A 26300-nucleotide genomic window follows, 5' to 3' on the forward strand; every position below is an offset into this window, starting at 1 on the left:
TGGTTTCCTTTGCTGTGCAAAAGCTTTGAAGTTTCATTAGGACCCATTTGTTTATTTTTGTTTTTATTTCCATTACTCTAGGAGGTGGATCAAAAAAGATCTTGCTGTGATTTATGTCAAAGAGTGTTCTTCCTATGTTTTCCTCTAAGAGTTTGATAGTGTCTGGTCTTACATTTAGGTCTTTAATCCATTTGGAGTTAATTTTTGTGTATGGTGTTAGGGAGTGTTCTAATTTCATTCTTTTCCATGCAGCTGTCCAGTTTTCCCAGCACCACTTATTGAAGAGACTGTCTTTTCTCCATTGTATATCTTTGCCTCCTTTGTCATAGATGAGTTGACCATAGGTGCGTGGGTTTATCTCTGGGCTTTCTATCTTGTTCCATTGATCTGTGTTTCTGTTTTTGTGCCAGTACCATATTGTCTTGATTACTGTAGCTTTGTAGTATAGTCTGAAGTCAGGGAGTCTGATTCCTCCAGCTCTGTTTTTTTCCCTCAAGACTGCTTTGGCTATTCAGGGTCTTTTGTGTCTCCATACAGATTTTAAGTTGATTTGTTCTAGTTCCATAAAAAATGCCACTGGTAATTTGATAGGGATTGCATTGAATCTGTAGATTGCTTTGGGTAGTATAGTCATTTTCACAATATTGATTCTTCCAATCCAAGAATATGGTATATCTCTCCATCTGTTGGTATCATCTTTAATTTCTTTCATCAGTGTCTTATAGTTTTCTGCATACAGGTCCTTTGGTTCCCTAGGTAGGTTTATTCCTAGGTATTTTATTCTTTTTGTTGCAATGGTAAATGGGAGTGTTCCCATAATTTCTCTTTCAGATTTTTCATCATTAGTATATAGGAATGCAAGAGATTTCTGTGCATTAATTTTGTATCCTGCAACTTTACCAAATTCATTGGTTAGCTCTAGGAGTTTGCTGGTGGCATCTTTAGGATTCTCTATGTATAGTATCATGTCATCTGCAAACAGTGACAGTTTTACTTCTTCTTTTCCAGTTTGTATTCCTTTTATTTCTTTTTCTTCTCTGATTGCCGTGGCTAGGACTTCCAAAACTATGTTGAATAATAGTGGTGGGAGTGGACATCCTTGTCTCGTTCCTAATCTTAGAGGAAATGCTTTCAGTTTTTCACCATTGAGAATGATGTTTGCTGTGGGTTTGTCGTATATGGCCTTTATTATGTTGAGGTAGGTTCCCTCTATGCCCACTTTTTGGAGAGTTTTTATCATAAATGTGTGTTGAATTTTGTCAAAAGCTTTTTCTGCATCTATTGAGATGATCATATGGTTTGTATTCATCAATTTGTTAATATGATGTATCACATTGATTGATTTGCATATATTGAAGAATCCTTACATCCCTGGGATAAATCCCACTTGATCATGGTTTATGATCCTTTTAATGTGTTGCTGGATTCTGTTTGCTAGTATTTTGTTGAGGATTTTTGCATCTATATTCATCAGTGATATTGGTCTGTAATTTTCTTTTTTGTAGTATCTTTGTGTGGTTTGGGTACCAGGGTGATGGTGGCCTCATAGAATGAGTTTGGGAGTGTTCCTTCCTCTGCAATTTTTTGGAAGAGTTTGAGAAGGACGGGTGTTAGCTCTTCTCTAAATGTTTGATAGAATTCACCTGTGAAGCCATCTGGTCCTGGACTTCTCTTCGTTGGAAGATTTTTAATCACAGTTTCAATTTCATTACTTGTGATTGGTCTATTCATATTTTCTGTTTCTTCCTGGTTCAGTCTTGGAAGGTTATACCTTTCTAAGAATTTGTCCATTTCTTCCAGGTTGTCTATTTTATTGGCATAGAGTTGCTTGTAGTAGTCTCTTAGGATGCTTTGTATTTCTGTGGTGTCTGTTGTAACGTCTCCTTTTTCATTTCTAATTTTATTGATTTGAGTCCTCTCCCTCTTTTTCTCGATGAGTCTGGCTAAATGTTTATCAATTTTGTTTATCTTCTCCAAGAACCAGCTTTTAGTTTTATTGATCTTTGCTATTGTTTTCTTTGTTTCTATTTCATTTGTTTCTACTCTGATCTTTATGATTTCTTTCCTTCTGCTAACTTTGGGTTTTGTTTGTTCTTCTTTCTCTAGTTCCTTTAGGTGTAAGGTTAGATTGTTTATTTGAGATTTTTCTTGTTTCTTGAGGTAGGCTTGTACTGCTATAAACTTCCCTCTTAGAACTGCTTTTGCTGCATCCCATAGGTTTTGGATTGTCGTGTTTTCATTGTCATTTGTCTCTAGGTATTTTTTGATTTCCTCTTTGATTTCTTCAGTGATCTCTTGTTTATTTAGTAACGTATTGTTTAGCCTCCATGTGTTTGTGTTTTTTACGTTTTTTCCCCTGTAATTCATTTCTAATCTCATAGCATTGTGGTCAGAAAAGATGCTTGATATGATTTCAATTTTCTTAAGTTTACCGAGGCTTGATTTGTGATCCAAGATGTAATCTATCCTGGAGAATGTTCCGTGCGCACTTGAGAGGAAAGTGTAATCTGCTGTTTTTGGATGGAATGTCCTATAAATATCAATTAGATCTCTCTGGTCTATTGTGTCATTTAAAGCTGCTGTTTCCTTATTTATTTTCATTTTGGATGATCTGTCCATTGGTGTAAGTGAGCTGTTAAAGTCCCCCACTGTTATTGTGTCACTATCAATTTCCTCTTTTATAGCTGTTAGCAGTTTCCTTATGTATTGAGGTGCTCCTTTGTTGGGTGCATATATATTTATACTTGTTATATCTTCTTTTTGGATTGATCCCTTGATCATTATGTAGTGTCCTTCCTTGTCTCTTATAATATTCTTTATATTAAAGTCTATTTTATCTGATATGAGTATAGCTACTCCAGCTTTCTTTTGATTTCCATTTGCATGGAATATCTTTTTCCATCCCCTCACTTTCAGTCTGTCTGTGTCCCTAGGTCTAAAGTGGGTCTCTTGTAGACAGCATATATACGGGTCTTGTTTTTGTATCCATTCAGCCAGTCTGTATCTTTTGGTGGGAGCATTTAATCCATTCACGTTTAAGGTAATTATCGATATGTATGTTCCTATGACCATTTTCTTAATCGTTTTGGGTTTGTTTTTGTAGATCCTTTTCTTCTTTTGTATTTCCCACTTAGAGAAGTTCCTTTAGCATTTGTTGTAGAGCTGGTTTGGTGGTGCTGAATTCTCTTAGCTTTTGCTTATCTGTAAAGCTTTTGATTTCTCCATCGAATCTGAATGAGATCCTTGCCAGGTAGAGTAATCTTGGTTGTAGGTTCTTCCCTGTCATCACTTTAAGTATATCATGCCACTCACTTCTGGCTTGTAGAGTTTCTGCTGAGAAATCAGCTGTTAACCACATGGGAGTTCCCTTGTATGTTATTTTTTTTTTTCCCCTTGCTGCTTTCAATAAATTTTCTTTGTCTTTAATTTTTGCCAATTTGATTACTATGTGTCTCGGCGTATTTCTCCTTGGGTTTATCCTGTATGGGACTCTCTGTGCTTCCTGGACTTGGGTGGCTATTTCCTTTCCCATGTTAGGGAAGTTCTCAACTATAATCTCTTCAAATATTTTCTCTGGTCCTTTCTCTCTCTCTCTTCTCCTTCTGGGATCCCTATAATGCGAATGTTGTTGCGTTTAATGTTGTCCCAGAGGTCTCCTAGGCTCTCTTCACTTCTTTTCATTCTTTTTTCTTTATTCTGTTCCGCAGCAGTGAATTCTACCATTTTGTCTTCCAGGTCACTTATCTGTTCTTCTGCCTCAGTTATTCTGCTATTGATTCCTTCTAGTGTAGTTTTCATTTCAGTTATTGTATTGTTCATCTCTGTTTGTTTGTTCTTTAATTCTTCTAGGTCTTTGTTAAACATTTCTTACATCTTCTCAATCTTTGCCTCCATTCTTTTTCTGAGGTCCTGGATCATCTTCACTATCATTATTCTGAATTCTTTTTCTGGAAGGTTGCTTATTTCCACTTCATTTAGTTGTTTTTCTGGGGTTTTATCTTGTTCCTTCATCTGGTACAGAGCCCTCTGCCTTTTCATCTTGTCTATCTTTCTGTGAATGTGGTTTTTGTTCCACAGGCTGCAGGATTGTAGTTCTTCTTGCTTCTGCTCTCTGCCCTCTGGTGGATGATGCTATCTAAGAGGCTTGATGGGAGGGACTGGTGGTGGGTAGAACTGACTGTTGCTCTGGTGGGAAGAGCTCAGTAAAACTTTAAACCACTTGACTGCTGATGGGTGGGGCTGGGTTCCCTCCCTGTTGGTTGTTTGGCCTGAGGCAACCCAACACTGGAGTCTATCTGGGCTCTTTGGAGGGGCTAATGACAGACTCTGGGAGGGCTTACGCCAAGGAGTACTTCCCAGAACTTCTGCTGTCAGTGTCCTTGTTCCCACGGTGAGCCACAGGCCTACCCCACCACCTCTGCAGGAGACCATCCAACACTGGCAGGTAGGTCTGGTTCAGTCTCCCCTGGGGTCACTGCTCCTTCCCCTGGGTCCCGATGTGCACACTACTTTGTGTCTGCCCTCCAAGAGTGGAGTCTCTGTTTCCCCCAGTCCTGTCGAAGTCCTGCAATCAATTCCCACTAGGCTTCAAAGTCTGATTCTCTAGGAATTCCTCCTCCCGTTGCCAGACCCCCAGGTTGGGAAGCCTGACGTAGGGCTCAGAAACTTCACTCCAGTGGGTGGACTTCTGTGGTATAAGTGTTCTCTAGTCTGTGAGTCACCCACCCAGCAGTTATGGGATTTGATTTTAGTCTGATTGCGCCCCTCCTACCGTCTCATTGTGGCTTCTCCTTTGTCTTTGGATGTGGGGTATGTTTTTTGGTGTGTTCCAGTGTCTTCCTGTCAATGATTGTCCAGCAGACAGTTGTGATTCTGGTGTTCTCACAAGAGGGAGTGAGAGCACATCCTTCTATTCCGCCATCTTGGTTCCTCCCTCGGGTATTATATTTCTAAAGGCAGAAATCACGTATAGGCAAATACACCCTCAAGTCATATGGAGTGTTTTTTTTAAACATATATGTATGATTTTGCTTAGTAGTTTGTATGTATACATGTATAATTTGCATTCTAAAAATGGGAATTCCTACTTGTTCTTCCCATTTTTTAGGTTATTGTATTTATTACTTATTTAATGCTTTTGTAGTTATTATTTCTCTACAGCCTTTTGTTGTTACTTAGTTTCTTCCTGAAGAAGACCAAAGAAGCATTCACTACATGCTTTATTTTTCTTGAGCATTATGCTTTATTTTTGTCATTGACAGATTATTTGTTAGTGACATTTTATTTCCATAGGTTTTAACAACTTCCATCAGCTATTTCAAGGTGGATTGATTCTATTGTTTGTGGTCATATATTCATAGGAATAATGGGCTTAATTAAAAGTACCCTCCCCCCCAGTCCATCTAATTCTCTAGTTCCCCCTCCTCCACCTTTTTCTCTTTCCAGTGGGGTTACATAGTTGAATTTAAGTAAATCAATGCAATTATGGCATGACTTTCTTGTAGGTACACCTCATTCTTTTTAATTGCTACACAGGTTAGGAGTTCCATTACAATGTTGAAGAGAAATGTGGGGGAAAAAAAAAGGTGAGGGGTAGATGCGGAGCAGGGAACTTTCTTTCTTTCTTTCCAAACTTTATCCTTTTCTTAATGTACTGGCTAGGACTTTCAGTATGATGTTGAATAGAACTGCTGAGAGTAGATGTATTAGTCAGGATTCTCCAAAGGGGGGAAAAAAATAATAGGGTGTGTGTGTGCGTGCATGTTTGTGTTCACACACACACACACACACATACACACACAGATTTATTTAAGGAATTGGCTCACATAATTAGTTGGCAAACTAGAAATCCAGAGGAGCCAATAGTTTAGTTCTAGTCTTAGTCTGAAGGCCTGAGAACCAGGAGGCACCTATCATGAAGTTCCTGTTGAAGTTCTGTATGCTCAAGACCCAGGAAGAGCTGATGTTAGATAGTCAGGCAAAAATTCTTTCTTACTCTAAGTAGGACCAGTGTTTTTGTTCTATTCATTTCTTTCACTGATTGGATTACCACCACCTACTCTAAGGAGGGTAATCTGCTTTAGTCAGTCTACCATTTAAATGTTAATCTTAGCGGGGGGGGGGGGGGGGGAATCACTCTCACAGAAACACCTAGAATATCTAGATGCCCCAAGGCCCAGTCAAACGGGCAAACGAAATTAACCATCACAGTAGACATTTTTGTTTTGTTCTTAAAGAAAAGCATTTAGTCTTTCAACTTTAAGTATAATATTACCTGTAGGTTTTTTGTACATGCCTTTTATTCAAGAAATTCTCTTCTGTTTCTACTTAGCCAAGAGATTTTATCGTGAAAGGGATAGAAAAAGTTGCACTTTGTCCACTGTTTTTTCTGTATTTATTGAGGTGATTGTGTAGTTTTTATATTTTGGTCAGTTAATTTGATTGATTTTCAAAAGTTAAGACCAACCTTGCATTTCTGAAATAGGCACCACACATTGAAGATGTAGTAGCCCTTTTATATATTGCTGGATTTGATTTATTAATATTTTGTTATGAATTTTTATGTCTGTGTTCACGGGGAATATTGGTCTGCACTTTTCTTTTTGTGTAATGTCTTCCTCTGGTTTTGGAATCAGGAAAATGTTGACCTTATAAATTGAGTTGAGAAACCTTCCCCTCCTCAATTTTCTGAACAAGTTTACGTAGGATTGGTATTATTTCTTCCTTAAATATTTGGTAGGATTTACTCCAAGCCACCTGAGCCTGGAGTTTTTTTTATGGGAAGGTTTTTAATTAGAAATTTAATTTCTTTAATAGATACATAGATAGTCATATTTTCTGTTTCTTTTGTGTCAGCTTTGATAATTTTTGTCTTTGGAAGAATTTGGTTTAAGTTGATAAATTTATTGGCATTAAGTTCATAATAACCCCTCAAATTAGTTTTATGTTGCTGTGTAACAAATTACCACAAACCTAGCAGCTTAAAACAACACCTATCTATTAGCTCATATTTCTGTTGTTCAGAAGTCTAGGCATGGTGTGGCTGGGTTTTCTGCTTATGGTCTTACAGGGTTGAAATCCAGGTGTTAGTTGGGCTACATTCCTTCCTGAAGCTCTAGGGAAGAATCTGCGTCCAGGATGATTCAAGTTATTGGCCACATTCAGTTCCTTGCAGTTGTAGGCCTGAGGTTCTCCTTTGCTTGATGGCTTTTGGCTAGGGATTGCTCTCAGTCACTAGAAGCACCTCTCAGGTCCTAGCTCTGTGGCTCTCTCTATTTTCAACTCTAGAAACAGAGAACTTCTTAAGCATTAAATCCTTTTTTTGCTTTGAATCTCTTGCCAGAAGATCCTGGTCCCTTTTAAGGGCTCACCAGTGGGTCAGGCCCAGGAAGGATAATCTCCCTTTCTTTTGTTTTGTTTTGGCCATGCTGCTCAGCATGTGGGAACTTAGTTCCCAGACCAGGGATCAAACTGGCGCTCCCTGCAGTGGAAGCATAGAGTCTTAACCGCTGGACTGCCAGGGAAATCCCTCCCTTCCTTAAAGGACCCTATGTCATATAGTAAAACGTAATCACAGTAGTGAAATCCATTGTAATGGCAGTCCCAGAGACTGGGACTGTAGTGAAATCCACTGTAATGGCAGTCTTACTGGGCACATGATTCTCTGGAGTCTGTAATGAAATCCTAGGTGTTCAGTGAAGATTCACTACTGTGCCTGGCTGGCATTTGAATGTCTTTCACTGTTAAAATGCTTAGAATTCTGTAGTATACAGCTTCCTGGTTGATCTTTTCCCCGCCTCGTGGCATTTCCCTTTTCAGGTCTGCATCTTAATATTCAGGAGAAGCCTTAAATCAGTGCTGCTCAAAATCTAGAAGATGGTATTAGTGCAGATATAGAGAACTCAGAAAGCCCTCTAATTATAGCACTAGTTGGAATGGGTTCTTCTAACTCTCAGAGAGAGTGGGGATCTCCCCATTTTTTCCCTCTCTTTTTTGTTTTCTGTTCTTTTCTCTGTTCTCATTTGCCCTAGTCTCCCAAGAAGTCCTGTGGCGGCAGTAACAGAGCAGCAGTGGCAGAAGCAACAGTATTGGGGACAGGCCTAAAATGCAGAGTTGAACCTTCCTCTTTGACTAGAGGAGTTGTAGCCCTAAGAGAATGGGACATATCCTGATTGGCCTCCCTCCTTTCCCTTTCTGTCCTTCTCTTTTTGGAGTAGTTGTAGGAAATGTGGATGAATAAAGCCTCAGTTTTCTGGCTAGGTGACAAGAGGAGGGGAGCCCCAGGCAACCAAAAAATACTTGGATGGGGCTTCCCTGGTGGCGCAGTGGTTGAGAATCTGCCTGCCGATGCAGGGGACACGGGTTTGAGCCCTGGTCCGGGAAGATCCCACTTGCCGCGGAGCAGCTGGGCCTGTAAGCCACAATTACTGAGCCTGCGCGTCTGGAGCCTGTGCTCCGCAACGAGAGGCCGCGACAGTGAGAGGCCCGCGCACCGCGATGAAGAGTGGCCCCCGCTCGCCGCAACTGGAGAAAGCCCTTGCACAGAAACGAAGACCCAACACAGCCAAAAATAAAATAAGTAAATTAATTAATTAAAAAAAAATACTTGGATGATTTCAGAGTGGGACGAGCTCAGGAAACTTCTAGGTTTATTCCTGAGCTGTACATATATGGATCAGCGTCATAACTGCCTATATACTTTGAGAACTGAACTGTGGCCTAAACCACCACCCAAGTCTCAGACTAGTCAGTGTATGGTGCACATGCAGGACAGATCCAGATAGCCCTGCAAAGGATTTGAAAACTGAACTGGTATTGGAACCACAACTCACAGAAGGTTTGTTGGAACTTGCAGCCAGAACCTAACCATTGTCTCCTAAAACAAACATCAACATTCTCTGTAGAATATAAACAAAACCGAGAGTCTTATAACATAATAGTCAAAATGTGTAGGATATATTTCAAAATTAATTGGCATGTAAAGAACCAGGAAAACCTCAAGTTGTATGGACCATGAGAATCAACAGGCATCAGTGCTGAGATGACATAGATGTTGGAATTATTCAGAAAGTTGTTAAAGTAGTTATTATACAAATGCTCTAACAACTAAGGGCAAAACACAAACAATGAAAAGGAATGGAAAAATAGAAAGTCTCAACCAAGATATACAGTTGTCCATCAGTATCTGCAGGGGTTTGGTTCCAGGACCCCCAGAGGACACCAAAAGCCACAGAAGTTCAAGTAAGTTCCTTATATAAAATGGCATAGTATTCTTATACAACCTATGCACATCCTGTACTTTATTATTATTATTATTATTTTTTTTTTAACTTTTGGGTTTATTTATTTATTTATTTATTTATTTATTTGTGGCTGTGTTGGGTCTTCATTTCTGTGCGAGGGCTTTCTCTAGTTGCGGCAGGCGGGGGCCACTCTTCATCGCGGTGCGTGGGCCTCTCACTATCGCGGCCTCTCTTGTTGCGGAGCACAGGCTCCAGACGCGCAGGCTCAGTAAATTGTGGCTCACGGGCCTAGTTGCTCTGTGGCATGTGGGATCTTCCCAGACCAGGGCTCGAACCCGTGTCCCCTGCATTGGCAGGCAGATTCTCAGCCACTGTGCCACCAGGGAAGCCCCATATTATTATTATTTTTAAAATTAATTAACTTATTTTATTTTTGGCTGCATTGGGTCTTCATTGCTGCACGTGGGCTTTCTCTAGTTGTGGTGAGCGGGGGCTACTCTTCGTTGCGGTGCGTGTGCTTCTCATTGAGGTGGCTTTTCTTGTTGCGGAACACGGGCTCTAGGTGTGCGGGCTTCAGTAGTTGTGGCACATGGGCTCTAGAGCACAGGCTCAATAGTTGTGGCGCACAGGCTCAGTTGCTCCGCGTCATGTGGGATCCTCCGAGGCCAGGGCTTGAACCCATGTCCCCTGCATTGGCAGGCAGATTCCCAATCACTGAGCCACCAGGGAAGCCCCACATCCTGTACTTTAAATCATCTGTAGATTACTTGTAATACCCAATACAATGTAAATGCTACGTAAATAGTTACTGGAGTGCAGCAAATTCAAGTTTTTCTTTTTATCACTTTCTGGAAGTTTTTTTCCGAAATATTTTTGATCAGTGGTTGGTTTAATCTGTGGTTGCAGAACCTGTGGATAAGGAGGGCCAGCTAATTAAAAAACTCTGGGGGAAAAAAAACCCTCAATGGACTCAATAATGGAAGTAGTGTGAAAGGAAAGAGTAGTGAACTTGAAGATTAATCAATAAAATTTTCTAGTTTGAACGGAGAGAAAAATGGTTGGAGGAGAAAAAAATGGTTGGAGGAGAAAAAACTTCACAGAGTCTCAGATACCTGTATGACAATATCAGAAGGTCTAACACGTGTGTAATCTGCATCTCAAAAGGAAAAGGGAAGGAATGAAGCTGAGAAAAACTAAACTAAAGAAATCATCACTGGGAGCTTTCCAAAGTTGGCAAAAGACATAAATATAACATGTTTAAGAAGCCCAACGAACCCTAAGCATGATAAACCCAGAGAATTCCAAGCTCAGATATATTCCATATCAAAAATCATAACTTGGCTCTTCCTAGTTAAAAATCATAACGCCTCATAAGCCTAGTTACATGGCTCTCACCACTCCTAACCTGTTAAAATAGATATAACCTCAGGAAAGAAAAAACTATCTTAATCTTTTTGTCTTCTTATTTCAGTACCTAGAACACTCAATAAATATTTGTGCAATGAATGAATACATTTTAATGTAACTGTCTCTAACATCTTTATATCCTTAGTTAAAGGTAGCACAGGACTCCTCCCACTAAGCCAGAACAAACCTGCCTTTTTATTGTGATATACTTCATGAAACCCTGGGAATTTCAGCCTATTCATGTTACTGATCTTTTTTTGGGTTCTAATATCAGAAGGGTAAATGTAGTGGATTTTGGCCATATCGTCGAACAAGAAGGAAATTAGGTGTTGATGTTGGGAAAAAGTTTCATATCTTGGCCAACACAACATTTTTAATTGGTGAGTTCAGGAATGCGGTCTCTGCAGGCTTGGCACACCCTTGCTGTAGCACTGTGGAACGTCCTTTACATAACAAAGCCTGCCTTCTCTCCGTCTCCAAGTATTCTGGGACTTGTGAAAAAGTGTCTCTTTGGAAGCTTACTGAAGTTGGACAGTGAAACATGTGACTGTAATTAAACTTGATGGTCCTTTAAAATTCTCAACTTTTCAGAGCCTGAAGGTGATTCAGACAAAGCATCAGGAAATGTGACAATTTTGACAAAATTTCACATGATATAAATTTAGAGAATGGTTTTTCTTACTGCTTTTTCTGAAAACAAAAACCTTTTTTAATGTCTTCTACTATGGGAAATTCTAAGCTCAGAAAACACAAATTTTTTCACTTTATTTTAAATGTAGATAATTTTTTCTTCTCTTGTTTGTTTTTAACCATGTATGAACTTCAATTATTTTAGTGAATTACCAGGAGATTTCTCAATCAGACATAGTCCTAATGACTTGGTCTTAAGTATATCACACTTTGACTATTAGAGAATGATTGATATTTCAACAGTTTTCTTCAGAATGTGCAGGGTCATTTTTGTTTATTGTTACCACACCCAAGTTAGATTCATTCTTTATTGTTATTCTTTTCCACACCACACCCTTGGCTGTTGCTGTTTACAGCTAGTATAGGACTTTGCTAGGTCATTATACTTGAGTGCTTTTTTGAGCTTTGTATCCAACTGATCCATAATTTTACTGTGTTCCATATATCTGAATTTTGCCAGAAGTTGGTTGATAGAACTATAACCAGCATTTTTTGTTTTGGTTTTTTAAGTATTAACATTTATTGAGTACTTATAATGTAGTGGGCTCATTTGTTTTTATTTCTCAAAAACTCAAAAACCAAGAGACGCAAACGTTTTTAAGCTCAGCAATTTATTTTAAGTAGCTTGTTTTTATCACAAAAACGTGGAAAAATATTTATTTTTAAACTTGTGATTTTTCTGGATAAACTATATATTCTGTATACAAAAGGTGATAAATTCATAAGTCTTTAATGTCACTGAGAGTAAGAATTGAATATCATTTTTATTCTGAAATGCCTATCTTCCATCCTATCATACGAAAGTTTTATGTATGTTTTGTTTTATTTATGATTTATCTACTCTCATTTCACAAAATGGTTTGAGGTAAGCTCGCTTGCGTGTCCCCCCCCACACACACACCCAGTCTCTCATATATACACAAAAAAATATACAAAGTGTGACTTTTTAAAAAATAATCGAGGATATTTAATAGTTGAAAAAGCCAAGAGCAAGATTTGCAGTAGGTAGTTATATAATAGGATCCTGTATAACTGCTTGATGTGGACTACCGATTTCACTCTCTGCTGGCAATATAGGTAGTAGCCAAAGCAAAGGAAACATGATCAGTTATAATATTTAGAATCTCTTGAGATAAAAATAATCTAGTTATTCATATGGTTGTAGTTCATCCTTATGTTGGAAATGGAGAGATGTTTAGCAGTTCCTTATGAAGGAGACACAGTGGGTGATAAAGTGCGCACCAAAATCCCTGCCAACATCATTAGAGTGGGTAAAATAATGTTTCACATATCTGTCTCTTATAATATCTTTCACTGGGTAGACTTAAAATATAATATTGACAGTGCAATTCAGAAAAAATCATTCTGTGTGATACCAAAGTCATTCTGTGTAATTCAGTCTAAGTACCGTACTCAACCATGTGAGTATTTAGTTGAATGGTAATATTTGGACTTTCCGAAGAAATAAATATATTGCATGACTTTATGGAAGTTCCGTATATGTATTTTTACTCAAAAATGGGTTTTGGATAAAGATTAGGCAGTAGAGACTTTGTTGTGGCCATTTAAGCTCAGATATATATATATATATATATATATATATATATATATATCTGATATTGATTATTGATATATGTATATAAGATCAAAGCCTAGAGTGGAATTAAAGTAGTCTTATAGACATGAAGTTCTTACGTGAGGTTTACATATGAATAGATGACAACCCCATCCCATCAGCCGTACACCTTTACATGGAGATCTGTGGAGTGTCAGGTGTCTATGAATTAACCTGCATTTTTCAGGAAGAAAATACACTTTAAGCCTTCTACTTCATGTAACATACACCCTATCCTCAATCTGCCCCACCCACATGACTTCAGAATTTAGTAACAATGATCTATCTGTAGTTGGTAAGTATTGGATTCTGATTTTTATAGTCGGTACATAATTTGGTCTTCCTCATTACTTGTTTTCCTTATAAATAATAGTTGTTTAGTATTTTATTGCCCTAATTTTTCATAACTTCTAAATAGAGTAGATTGACAGATAGGACATATCCTTCAGAACATGTCATCTTCAAGTAATAGACAACCTGACAAAACAAGTAGCTTAAATAGGGCTTTCAGAGGAGAGTAACTCTGTGGAAGTTCTCAGCAGTGAAGGAAAGGCAAGAAATAGTTCTTGTAGTGATGAAAGAATAATTTTACGTTTGGCTTTGGTCGGTCATGGTGCTGGTCTGCCCAATAATATTTGGCATGGAGGAGAGGCAGGTAATCAAGTTTATCCAGGACATGGGCCTCAGATGAGTATGCCAAAGGAGAGACAGGCACTGGCAGAGGGTTTTGGTGAGGGTGAAGGCAAACAAAGCTAATGGAGAAATGGGGAGGTGTTGATTATTGAAATGGAGGCCTTAGTGAGGGCAGGGAAGTGTTCCTTTGGGAGTGTTGGAGTGAGTTGGAAGGTGAGATAGTTGGAGAGTAAGATGTAGGAATTATTGATTTGGAGGTGCTAGGGTGTGGTAAAGTCAAATTCAGGGTGTGATCGTGGATTGTGTGGCTGAAGGGAGTGAGAGAAAGTACTGTGGAGATTTTGATGGCAAGGTCCTTAGAGGTCAGATGGATTGTTTGCTTCAGGCATGTGGACCCTGCCTCAATACCTCTTAGTGGTTTACCTCTTGCTGATATTCTTCAGATCTTGGAAAACAATAACTAATATCTTCTTTGTAAGAAAATTGAAAAAACTATACTACCTTTGCTTATGGTTCTCAAGCCTTTGCTTCCAGCCCAGATATCTATTCAGTTCCATTCTCTGTTTTCACATGGTACATACACATTTTTAAAGCCAACTTATGTTTAACTTCCCCATCTCATTCTCTTCCCCCCGAGACTGCCGTTCCTCTTATATTTGGTAAGGCAGCTAGAGTTGCCCTTCCCCCTTACCTACCATCGATAATCAATTGATCACATAGTGTTGATCCTACTTCGTTAATATTCTTTACTATGTATTTCTTCCTCTTTTCCTTCCAGACCTTTTCATAGCCAGGCCTTTACTGTCTCTCCCTGAATTACAACAACAGCCTCCTCACTGCTCTCCTTGCCTCTATTTTCACACCTTTCCTTATGCCCAAGCATCTCTACCCCCTGAAGACAAAGTAGTCCTTTAACTGTTTAAGTTGTATTCTGCTTGGTGGTCTTAAGTGGCACGGACTTTGCTGCTAGCCTCTCCAACTCGGGCACCTGCCACGGTCCTCATGTGCATCTAGCTGTACTAGGCTGTTTTTTGGTTCTTCAGGCATGCCAGGGGAGTTTGTCTTTGCACAGACAGTAGGTTTCTCCGTTTTTTTTCTCTGCCTGTTGAACTCCTTTTGATATAATGTTTGGTACAACAGTGGTGGAACCTTTCTTAACCTCCTGATAAATTAAGACCTCCCATCCATTGCCTGTCTTCCTGAGGTATATTAGAAAGGAATAGAAAACTTAGAAATCCAGGTTTGGTGCACTCTCTCTTCCTACCTTTCATATAATTTTACTAACACTAAATGCCATTTATTGAGCATTTCATGATGGGACCATTTCTTAATTGCTTAGGAGAAAGCATTGTTTTATAGTTCTTACAGGCAACTAAAATTTTCTTTACAGAATAAAGTAATTATGAAAATGAGAAATTGTGTTTCAGTGTGCTTTTGCTTATTCCTATTCTGTCTTGGCTGTTAAAAATAGTAGTCTTTTCAGGTTCTCATAGTTTAGATACTTTGAGGATAGCATAAAGATAGACACAAAGGTTTCCTAAAAGTACTGTTACGTAAATCCTTCTTTGTAATTATCCATATTTTGTTTTTCACAAACTAAAAATGAAAGCCCCCAGACTTCTTTGCCTAATTTCAGGATACACGAAATATTATTTAAGGTAGTATAGAGCCATGGACTTAAACGAAGGTTGGTTAAGGCTACGGCTACTAAATCTTGAAACTAGTGGTTTAAAAACAAGGAGAGAAATCTGAATGGTTGTTTTAAAAAAGTAATACCAAAAAAAATCATTTCCATTTTCATGCATACCTTCATTAAATTTAATGAGTTTTGGATTGATCATGTGCATTTGGTGTTACATTGGTGTTTAGGATCTTAAATTTAGAGCATCTGTCTATTTTATGTGATACTTTCTAGAATATTAATCTTAAAATATTTTAAAGATAAAATTATAGATTCCATATATAAGTGATATCATATTTGTCTTCCTCTTTCTGGCGTGCTTCACTTAGTATGATAATCTCTAGGTCCATCCATGTTGCAAATGACATTATTTGGTTCTTCTTTATGGCTGAGTAATATTCCATTGTGTATGTATGTACCACATCTTTTTTATCCATTCATTTGTCCATGGACATTTAGGTTGTCCAAGATACAAATGAACTTATTTACAAAACAGAAAGAGTCTTACAGGCATAGGAAACAAACTTATGGTTACTAGGGGAAAGGGGGGTGTAAATTAGGAGGCTGGGATTAACACATACACACTACTGTATATAAAGTAGATAAACGGCAAGGACTGTATAGCACAGGGAACTGTACTCAATATTTTGTAATAACCTATAAGGGAAAAGAATCTGAAAAAGAATTATATATATTATAACATATATAATATATATATTCAGTTATATATAACTGAATCACTGTGTTGTACACCTGAAACTAACATGACATTGTAAATCAACTGTATTTCAATTAAAAAAAAGATACTGTATATATGTCAATGCTACTCTCACTTCACCCCAGCTTCCCCCTCCCCACCTGTGTCCTCAAGTCCATTCTCTACATCTACGTCTTTATTCCTGCCTTGCCACTAAGTTCATCAGTACGATTTTTTTTTTTAGATTCCATATATATGTGTTAGCATATGGTATTTGTTTTTCTTTCTGACTTACTTCACTCTGTATGACAGACTCTAGGTCCATCCACCTCACTACAAATAACTCAATTTCGTTTCTTTTTATGGCTGAGTAATATTCCATTGTATATATGTGCCACATCTTCTTTATCTGTTCATCTGTCAGTGGACATTTAGGTTGGTTCCATGTCCTGGCTATTGTAAATAGTGCTGCAATACACTACCGAATGTAAAATAGATAGCTAGTGGGAAGCAGCAGCATAGCACAGGGAGATCAGCTCGGTGCTTTGCGATGACCTGAAGAGGGTGGGAGGGAGGCTCAAGAGGGAGGGGATATGGGGATATATGTATGCATATGGCTGATTCACTTTGTTGTACAACAGAAACCAACACAATATTGTGAAGCAATTATACTCCAGTAAAGATCTATTAAAAAAAAATCCTGTGCCATACATTCAGTCACCAAGAAAAAAGAAAGATGAAATTATGAAATATAATCCAAGATCACTTAAGAGAATGACAAAACACCAATATTCTTGGTATCCTACTATAAACTACTTTTATTTGTATTCTTCTCTGCACACTGTCAAAATGTGAATATGCTTTTAATGAGTATATATAGTATTTATTATTTTATTTTTCATTTAAGATTATATCATAAATCATTTCCTCCTTGTATACAGTGTAGGCTTCATGATGGATTGAATGTAGGAGACATAGAGTGTCTAAGCTGTTGATGCTATTCTCATTAAGATTAGTTAGGTTCTAGGGAAGTTTTTTGTTTTTGTTTCTTTGTTTTTTTGAGTTTGATATGGGAGAGACTTACATAGGTTCATTGCCTCCTGGGGAGGAAGATTATTTTTCAATGTAGAGGAGCAAAGGAGAAAGGTCTAAGTACTTGGGAAGTTGGAGCAAGATGGAACCAGGGGCCTTGAGCAGAAGGAATACCCCTTTTCCTGTGAAGTTGAGGGGAATCAGCTGTGTATTCAGATAAAAATTCCTGGTGGCCTGAGAGTTTACTGAAAGTGTTTGTAGTAATCCTTTGTAACTCCTATACTTTAATCTTTAAATCTATCTGTATTTGGAGTAAATAATCAATTTTCTTCTTTTTCTTCTTTTTGTTTTAATATTTATTTATTTATTTGGCTGCACCAGGTCTTAGTTGCGGCACATGGGAATCTTCCTTGCGGCATGTGGGATCTTTTTAGTTTCTGCATCCAGGATCTTTTAGTTGCGGCTTGCGGGCTCTTAGTTGCGGCATGCAGGATTTAATTCCCTGACCAGAGATCGAATCCGGGCCCCCTGCATTGGGAGCTCGGAGTCTTAACCCCTGGACCACTAGGGAAGTCCTTCAGTTTTCTTCCTTTAGTTTAAAAATGTTTTTAAAGGAAAATTCAAACATACACAAAAATAGAAGAGTGTAATCGACTTCCATGAACTAATCACCCAGCTTCAATGATTATTCTGATAGCTTTTTAAAGATTTTTCTTTTTAATTTGCTTTTCTGTGATTTTAAAATATTTAACCATTAATCCATCTCTTTATTTTGCAGGAGTTAGATAAATGAGTACTATTTATTAAAGTAAGCTGTCCTTTCCTTGTCACATTATGAAGAGTGTAGTCTACTAACCTATAGTTTTATTTATGCCAGTACAGCATCATTTTAATTATTTTATAGGTTAAAACTCATACTTGTAATATATTATAAATATTTGTAATAATTTTAAAAATTAAAGGTATTATCAACATTTAAAATTTTATGTTACTATAGAATATGTTTTAATATCTAGACATTTTTTGGTATCTACCTTTTCAAAATTATGACAGTAACTCTTTTAACAAGTCAAAATTCTTATTGATAAGCTTTTTAAAAAAATAAATTTATTTATTTTATTTTATTTATGTTTGGCCGCGTTGGGTCTTTGTTGCTGCATGCGGGCTTTCTCTAGTTGCGGCAAGTGGGGGCTACTCTTCGTTGCGATGCGCAGGCTTCTCATTACAGTGGCTTCTCTTGTTGCAGAGCATGGGCTCTAGGCTTGCGGGCTTCAGTAGTTGTGGCACGAGGGCTCAGTAGTTGTGGCTCGCGGGCTCTAGAGCGCAGGCTCAGTAGTTGTGGCGAACGGGCTTAGTTGCTCCACAGCATGTGGGATCTTCCCGGACCAGGGCTTGAACCTGTGTCCCCTGCATTGGCAGGCGGAGTCTTAACCACTGTGCCACCAGGGAAGTCTGATAAGCTTTTTTAAACTAATGAAAGACAAACCTAAATAATTCCACATATGCATTTATTTCATCCGTAAATATTTATTGAGTACTACTGTGTGCTGATGTCACATCTGAATTAATTGATTAAAAAAAGTTTCATCTTAAAGTATTTCATTTTGTTTTTTGTTTTTTTTTCTTTTGGCTGTGCCTTACAGCTTGCAGGATCTTCTTTCCCTGACCAGGGATCGAACCCATGCTCCCTGCAGTGGAAGCATGGAGCCCTAACCACTGGACCATCAAGGAATTCCCAGTCTCTGTGTTTTAGTACTGTTTTTAGTTCTACTTTTACCACTCAGTTTTAAATCAGAGATAATCATGTGTTGTTTTAAAAAAACTATATAAATGACTGAACAAAATTTTCTGGGACATTTTACCTGTTTCCTGCATCACTCTGGACCTGAGTCTTTAGGAGAAAAATGAAAGACAGTAGTGTGTAGGATAATCATAAATATGGTTAGATAACTTTAAGTTGACTTTTATACTGACCAATTCATAAATTATTTGGAAGTAGAAGGAGACCTTGGAGACATTTTATCCACCCCTTCTTTCCCAACTATACAGATAACTAAGACAAGGCCCCAAGTAAATGAAGTGAGTGGAAGTAAGCATATGATAGTAGTTTTTATATTTATGGTCTTGGTTTCTTTAGACCCATTTATACCATTGAGACCTTTGGCATTTTTTAGCTGGTCTGCTTAGTAAGTGAAAAATAGGTTATACTAACAGTGTGGTGAATTATATGCTGATGAATTATAGTCTAATGGTTCTGTGGACGAATAGGCTTTCCTAGAGTTTGTCTGCTTCTGCCAGTATGTGTTTCTTCATTCTCCCAAATAAAGGTGTTTTAGTGGTGCAGTATTCATGATTCTGTATTTGTTTTTGTCTCCATCATTACAGGTTCATGTCAGGGCTGGCCTTTTTCATGGTACCGAACTCCTGTGTAAAACCGTTGTAAGCTCAGAGATATCGGGGAAAAATGATCATATTTGGAATGAACCACTGGAATTTGATATCAATACTTGTGACCTGCCACGAATGGCTCGATTATGTTTCGCTGTTTATGCAGTTTTGGATAAAGTGAAAACGAAGAAATCAACTAAAGCTATTAATCCCTCTAAATATCAGACCATCAGGAAATCTGGAAAAGTGGTAATTATATACTAACTTCTGAAAATTTTTTATAATGGACTAATAATAACATAATGGAATAATTTAAAAACTTTGAAATAATAGAGTAATATAAATGAAATTATGTCATATAACTTTTGTCCCTAAGAACTGATTTCTAAAAAAGACAGTAAGTCTCCATTTTATGTCCTTTTCATTTTTCTTTTGGCAACTTTTAGTGTATGTCATACTGTAAGTGTTCTATTATAAATGTAATCCTTTTTAGAAAATAGTTTAAAAAGAATGAAGAGATTTAAAATATTACAGGTCCACAGTCCTTTAACTGAAGTTTCAGGTGCCAGATATGTTTGAGAATTCAAAATTTTATGCATTTTAGAAAGCTCATAGATCACTCAACACACCTTGTAGGGTCTGGGACACAACTCTGTAATCAAACACATCAGTTTCTAGCAGTGAAATATATGAATATTCACACTAAATGAGACAAATGAAGGCTGTCATTTAGCTTCATGTTATTTCTGGTCATGTTTTACTGTTATATGAGTTATGAACAAACCTTTAGTTGTCAGAGTATCTTGGACTTTGAAATTGTGGATAAAAGATGGTGAACATGTTCTTATGTTCTCATCTTCCATTTCATATTTTTATTCAAGTCTTTTTAATTTTCTTCTTACTTTATGGAAAGTTTTTTTTTGGAGGATGGAGACATGAATTTTATACATTTTAAAAAGTCTGGTGACTATATTTATCTACATGAATTTGTATCCTTTTATTCTTAACATGAGAATATAAGCCTTTCCTCTGGTTATTATCATATAGTGTTTTAAAAAATGAATTTTATTGTCTAAAAAGTCACATAAGAGTTATTTCCTTAGTTTTTTTCCTCCACCGATAGAGAATTTTACTCAGAGTGTTCAAGTATTTATAGTTTTTTCATAGACTGTGACCAGATTAATTAGTCTGAGTGTCTACATAAAAGTCCTATTAGCTTGGTGCTTCCTTTTTAGAAATATAAATAAATTCTACAATACCTAGAGACATTGCCTTCTGCTAAATTAAGATTTATATAGACTGAAAGATCTTAAAACATATAATCTAACATATCACACATATTTTCTTGAATCATTAAAAATTCCTCATCATTTCCAATGGCTGCACAATAAATATTCTACTTTTTGGATACTGTATTTTATTCTGAGACATTAATTGGCTTTTAGGATTTTCTTTAACCATTATAAAGATGTTGAACATCTTTCCATGTACATCTTGTTTTTATATTGGATGGTTTTGGGGGAAATCATCTAGAAAGCTAGAAACTTCTAGAACTAACATTATTGAAGCAAAGGGTATGTGCGTGTTCACACCTTAAAGTTTATTCTTAGCATATTTATGGAATGGTATCTTTTTCAACAGGATTATCCTGTAGCCTGGGTAAATACGATGGTTTTTGACTTTAAAGGACAGTTGAGATCTGGAGATATAATATTGCACAGCTGGTCTTCATTTCCTGGTAAGATTTACATCCTAATCCTTAGTGTTAAAGAATAATTTTTGGCATGTGGAGTAGTTAACATTTTTTTATGACTCACTCTTTTTTCAGTCCAGTAAAGAAACCATCTTTTCATATTTTTATTGTTTATTCTAAAACAGATTTCCCAAGATTATTTTAATATACTTAAAAGTGATTTGTATCTGAATATATTTATTTTGATGACGATTTTCTCACTTTAAATGTTTTATTGTTACAGGTTTTTGAGACATTCTCCTAAGGAACAATGTCTTCTTTATAACAATCTCTGTGGTTCCTAGTTGTACTAAATTTCTGCTTCTGCACTAGAAGGAACATTAACTAACATGGGAAGGATAGTAAAGACCCTTCCTTCCTCTTTAGTTGGTGTTATCTTGAAATTTGAGCTAAGAGGAACACCTTCCACAAGCCTGTATTTCTCAAATACTACTCAGAGTATCCCTGTGAGGTAGATGGCTTTGTCCCATTTTATAGATGAGAAAAGTGAAGTTCAGCCATAAGCCAGTCTTACATAATTGGTTCTTCAAACCTAGGATTTGTCCAAAAGATTGCTTGACTCTTTCCATTGTTCCTACTGCTTTCCCAAATGTGGGAAATTTTCAGTGTTATCTTTGCATTATAATAGTGAGGGGTTTTTTTTGGTCTTCATAGTTGGTTAATATATATAGTAAAATTGTGCACTTATTTGCATTTAAAAATTATTTTGTGGGTGACACATTTAAAAATGTTCTATTTTAGTAGTTGCTACCTGAGAAATTGTTTTTGGATAATCAGTTATCCATGAACATATTTATAAACTGCTCACATCCTAGCATTTTATTTGTATATATTCTTTTATTCCTACCCTTTCCTGCATATACCTCCAATAATTTTCACTAATCACATTATTCCCCCAATATAGGAGAGCAGTGTGCTCTTCTTAAGAGGAACTGTAGTTTCACAGTTAGAGTAAAAATTATTCATTTCAGCAGTAAACTTTTTTGCAAATCTTAATTTAGACTCACACATGTTCTCCAAAATCAGTAAGCAACTTAACTGATATTTTTAGAAAAATTGACAATTTTTTGCAATTAACTTGGTATATCATGGACCTGAATTTATCTCTAACAAAATGTTAGAGATGTTTGTTCTGCATGTTTGGTTCTAGAATTCACATTTATCCTAGTAGGAGCAAGCCGGAAACACAGGAACTACAAATACTCTAATTTCTAGAGTACCTAGGTCATCATTAGAAGGTTTATAATCACATTTATTGGTTGCTTTTGTATTTCCAGAATTCTTCATGTATATAGCAGAAAATACAAATATAAATTTCTACTTTTCTCCCTATTCTTAAATAAAATAGCATATTCTGTGCAGTGTTCTGTTCTCCATATGTTTGGGGCAGATGATACTAAATTGCTACACTTGACTTTAGATAGGTTGCATTTGATAGGACTAATAAATATAACGCTACTAGATAGCACAAATATAGGATATTAATTTGCTGAGAAATCAGCTTCAGAAGTGTATAAATTATGAGAATTCCTTCAGTCCAGGTCAAAATGGAATCTGTGAGATGTGAGAGTATTAAACAAGATAAGCAAAGGGTTGATTAAGGAGCTGAAACTTGTAAATATTGGATGGGTCAAAAAAGTGCCTTCGGTTTTTTTAAGTAAAAATAAAAGACACATTTTTCATTTTCACCAAGAACTTTATTGAACAACATATTCACCTTTTTGTTCCACCACCTTCTGCCATTTTTCAGACAACTTCATAATTCCATCTTCCCAAAACTTTTTATCTTTTTGAGAAAAGAACTGTTCCAGGTGCACAGTCTTCCAGGGAATTGAAATTTTTTCCACTAAGAGAATTTTGTAAAGACCAAAATCAGTGGAAATCCGAAGGTGCAATGTCTGGGGAATACAGCCGGATGAATCAGAACTTTCCAGCCAAGCTGTAACAGTTTTTGCCTGGTCATCAAAGAAACATGCAGTCTTGTATTATCCTAATGGAAGATTATACGTTTTAGATTAGTCTGTTGACTAATTCCAGACGGTTTTTGTCGAGTGCCGCTTTCACTTGGTCTAATTGGGAGCAGTACTTGTTGGAATTAATTGTTTTGTTTTCCGGAAGGAGCTCATAATGGATGACTCCCTTCCAATCCCACCATATGCACAACATCACCTTCTTTGGATGAAGACCGGCCTTTGGTGTGGTTGGTGGTGGTTCATTTCGCTTGCCCCGCGATTTCTCCCATTCCACATTGTTGTACAGCATCCACTTTTCATCTCCCGTCACAATTTGTTTTAAAAACGGAATGCTTTCATTACGTTTCAGTAGAGAATTGCATGTGGAAATATGGTTAAGAAGGTTTTTTTTTGCTTAACTTATGTGGAACCCAAACATCAAAGCAATTCACATAACTAAACTGGTGCAAATAATTTTCAGCACTTGATTTGGATATTTTGAGTATGTCGTCTGTCTCCCGTGTGGTATAACGTTGATTGCTCTCAATTGATGTCTCGATTTGATCGCTATCAACTTCAACTGTTCCACCCAACCGCGGAGCATCGTCCAGCAAGAAATCTCCGACACAAAACTTTGCAAACCGCTTTTGACACGTTCGAACAGTCATAGCACCTTCTCCATACACTGCACAAATCTTTTTGTGTTTCAGTTGCATTTTTACCTTTCTTGAAACAATAAAGCATAATATGCCGAAAATGTTGCTTTTTTTCTTCCATCTTCAATATTAAAATGTCTACACAGAAATTCACCAATTTTGATAAGTCTTTTTTTAAATGCACGCTGATATGACAGCTGTCACACACAATCTAACAAAATTGTTTCAAATGAAGTTAAAGACAGCTAAGTGCTATTAGAGCCATCTTACGGAAAAAACTGAACGAACCTTTTGGACCACCCAATACTTTTTCAAGATTTTCTAGCTTTGGGAGATAATTCTCAGTGTGCATACTACCTGGACATTAAGCCTGGACAGAATGTACTTTTATCTTTTATTTCCTTAGGAAGTACAAAAGAACAACTGTGCAAAAAATCAGTTATAAGAAAAGAGAAATTAGTTTGCAGAGAGGAGACTTTAGTTTGTACTGCTAACTCTTGTTTTCTCAGGGTTTAATGTCTCTTCAACAGTTTACTTCTCTGTGAAATGAGAAAGTTATATGAGCTCTAGGGTTTAAGATAACATTGAAATTCTGATTCCCATGCCCAATCTGTGAATAGAACATATTTAGGGTGGTAGAGATGAGGAAGGAGTGCCTTGAAGAATGTCACAGTTGGTGAGGTTAAAGAAGTACCACTTGGATGGAATGTTTGAGAAACTACCAGAGAAGGTGTTTAACTACATCAGCAGTTATGAGATTATAGAGGAACATTACCAACATTAGGTTTGTCAAAAGGAATGTTATTAATGACTCTCAAAATATCAGTTTGGGTACTGTGATGACCCTGGAAATCAGAACATATGTGACTAAGAAATTAACATATAGTGATGAAATAATAAAAATTCCTATGGGCCACCTAATTTTGATGGGACGAGAGCAGTTCCAATTTTTTTTTTTTTGTAGATTTAGAATACTTGAACACATTTGAAGAAAGAGGTGAGGTAGCTATTAATTTCTGTTAAGTTTTTCATTTTAAAGATGTATATAAACTCATATTCAAATTTTGTGCCAAGCATTAAGAAAATTAGAGGCTTACTGATACTGTCTGCCAAACTTCCTTAGGTGACACACTTTTAAAGTAATGGATTGAAATCCATTAAAGTTTTGTTTTAGTTTCAAAAACATTTTCCTAAGAATCAAAATTATTTGCATGTTTTAGATGAGCTTGAAGAAATGTTGAATCCAATGGGAACTGTTCAAACAAATCCATATACTGAAAATGCAACAGCTTTGCACATCAGATTCCCAGAGAATAAAAAACAACCTTATTACTATCCTCCCTTTGATAAGGTAAGCTAATTATTTAAAGGGCCACTGTGTATGAAATAATTGGATTATTAGTTCTCGGCTCTATATGTTTATCATTTAAGCGATATATATCTTTCTCTTTCAAGACGTCATATACATTTACATCTTGGTTCAGTGGAAAGACCACTTAGCAGGAAGCCAACTGTATTTAGTACTGGCTTTATCACTGACCGAGTGAGACATGGCCCCTCTGGAGTTCAGATTCCTCATTTATAAAATGAGGAAATCATAATTGTTCTCTGAGGTCCTTTTCAATTACAAGGGCTATAAATGCATTCATATGTAAATCTAATAAACATGTGAAACGTGCAGTGAAACGTGCCCAGCATGTTGGTTCAGATTAAAGACAATCACTACTGTGTTAGAGTTGGTATTCAAAGAACAGATTATTTATGTTGAATATTAATATAGTAGGACTTCCTAAGGTGCTGTTATTTTTGTAGAATCTATAGCAAGGGCTTCTATTTCTCAACACATTTCCTTAGTCTATAGGCTGCATGTTTTGGGGATATCGAGAGTGTCTGGTGGGGGTTGAAAACTGGGCTATGATCATTTACGTGCTAAGAGAGCTGAGCTGTCATATGTTGTACCTTCAGGTTTGGCCTCTTTGTTTCAGGTATGATTGATGCTGATTTTCGTGAGGAAATCTTTGAGCAAATTCTCACATAATAAACAGGAATTTTATTTGATTTACTTAATGCATGTGAGACCAAGCTGCCTTTAAAAATTGGTATTATACTAAAATTTCAACTAATCTACCTATACACTTAATTGTATTTAACATTCAGCACTATCAGACCTATACAGAGTAGATTTTAAATATAGTGTGTAAATTAAATTAATGTAACTCAAATGTTTCTTTATTTTCAATTTAGTTGAATTTTATCCACGTTAGAAGTAATTTTTCATTTCATTTTTTTTTAAATGTTCTTCTGATCAGTAATATACAACAAAATTAAAATTTGTGATTATTACAACAGTAGAAATCTCACATGTCAAGAACCATATACCTTAGTGTTACACTGAGTAGAAGAAGGTACATTTTGATGCATCCATTACATTTCTGCTATGGCTTTATTCCTTAGAATAGGAATTTATCCATAAACTATAGCTACTTGTGATACAGTTAAAAGTCCAAGCTCTGACTTTTTTTGTGTTCAATTATGGTATGTGTTCAACAGTCAT

The 26300-nt window shown here is 36.7% G+C and overlaps 1 protein-coding gene across 7 annotated transcripts in view; it reads left to right on the forward strand.

Annotated features, from left to right (window-relative positions):
* The window catches only part of PIK3CB (phosphatidylinositol-4,5-bisphosphate 3-kinase catalytic subunit beta), a 194414-nt gene that overhangs the window by 111136 nt on the left and 56978 nt on the right, over positions 1-26300 (forward strand). For all 7 annotated transcript variants that reach the window (XM_082393690.1, XM_082393692.1, XM_082393687.1 and 4 more), the window contains 3 exons: positions 19383-19634; positions 21027-21123; positions 24967-25097. In XM_082393690.1, coding sequence (XP_082249816.1) covers positions 19383-19634; positions 21027-21123; positions 24967-25097 — 480 coding nt within the window. The remainder of the gene's footprint in view (positions 1-19382; positions 19635-21026; positions 21124-24966; positions 25098-26300) is intronic.

The sequence above is a fragment of the Balaenoptera borealis genome (assembly GCF_965194805.1).
Source record: "Balaenoptera borealis genome assembly, chromosome: 5".
Classification (NCBI taxonomy): Eukaryota; Metazoa; Chordata; class Mammalia; order Artiodactyla; family Balaenopteridae; genus Balaenoptera; species Balaenoptera borealis.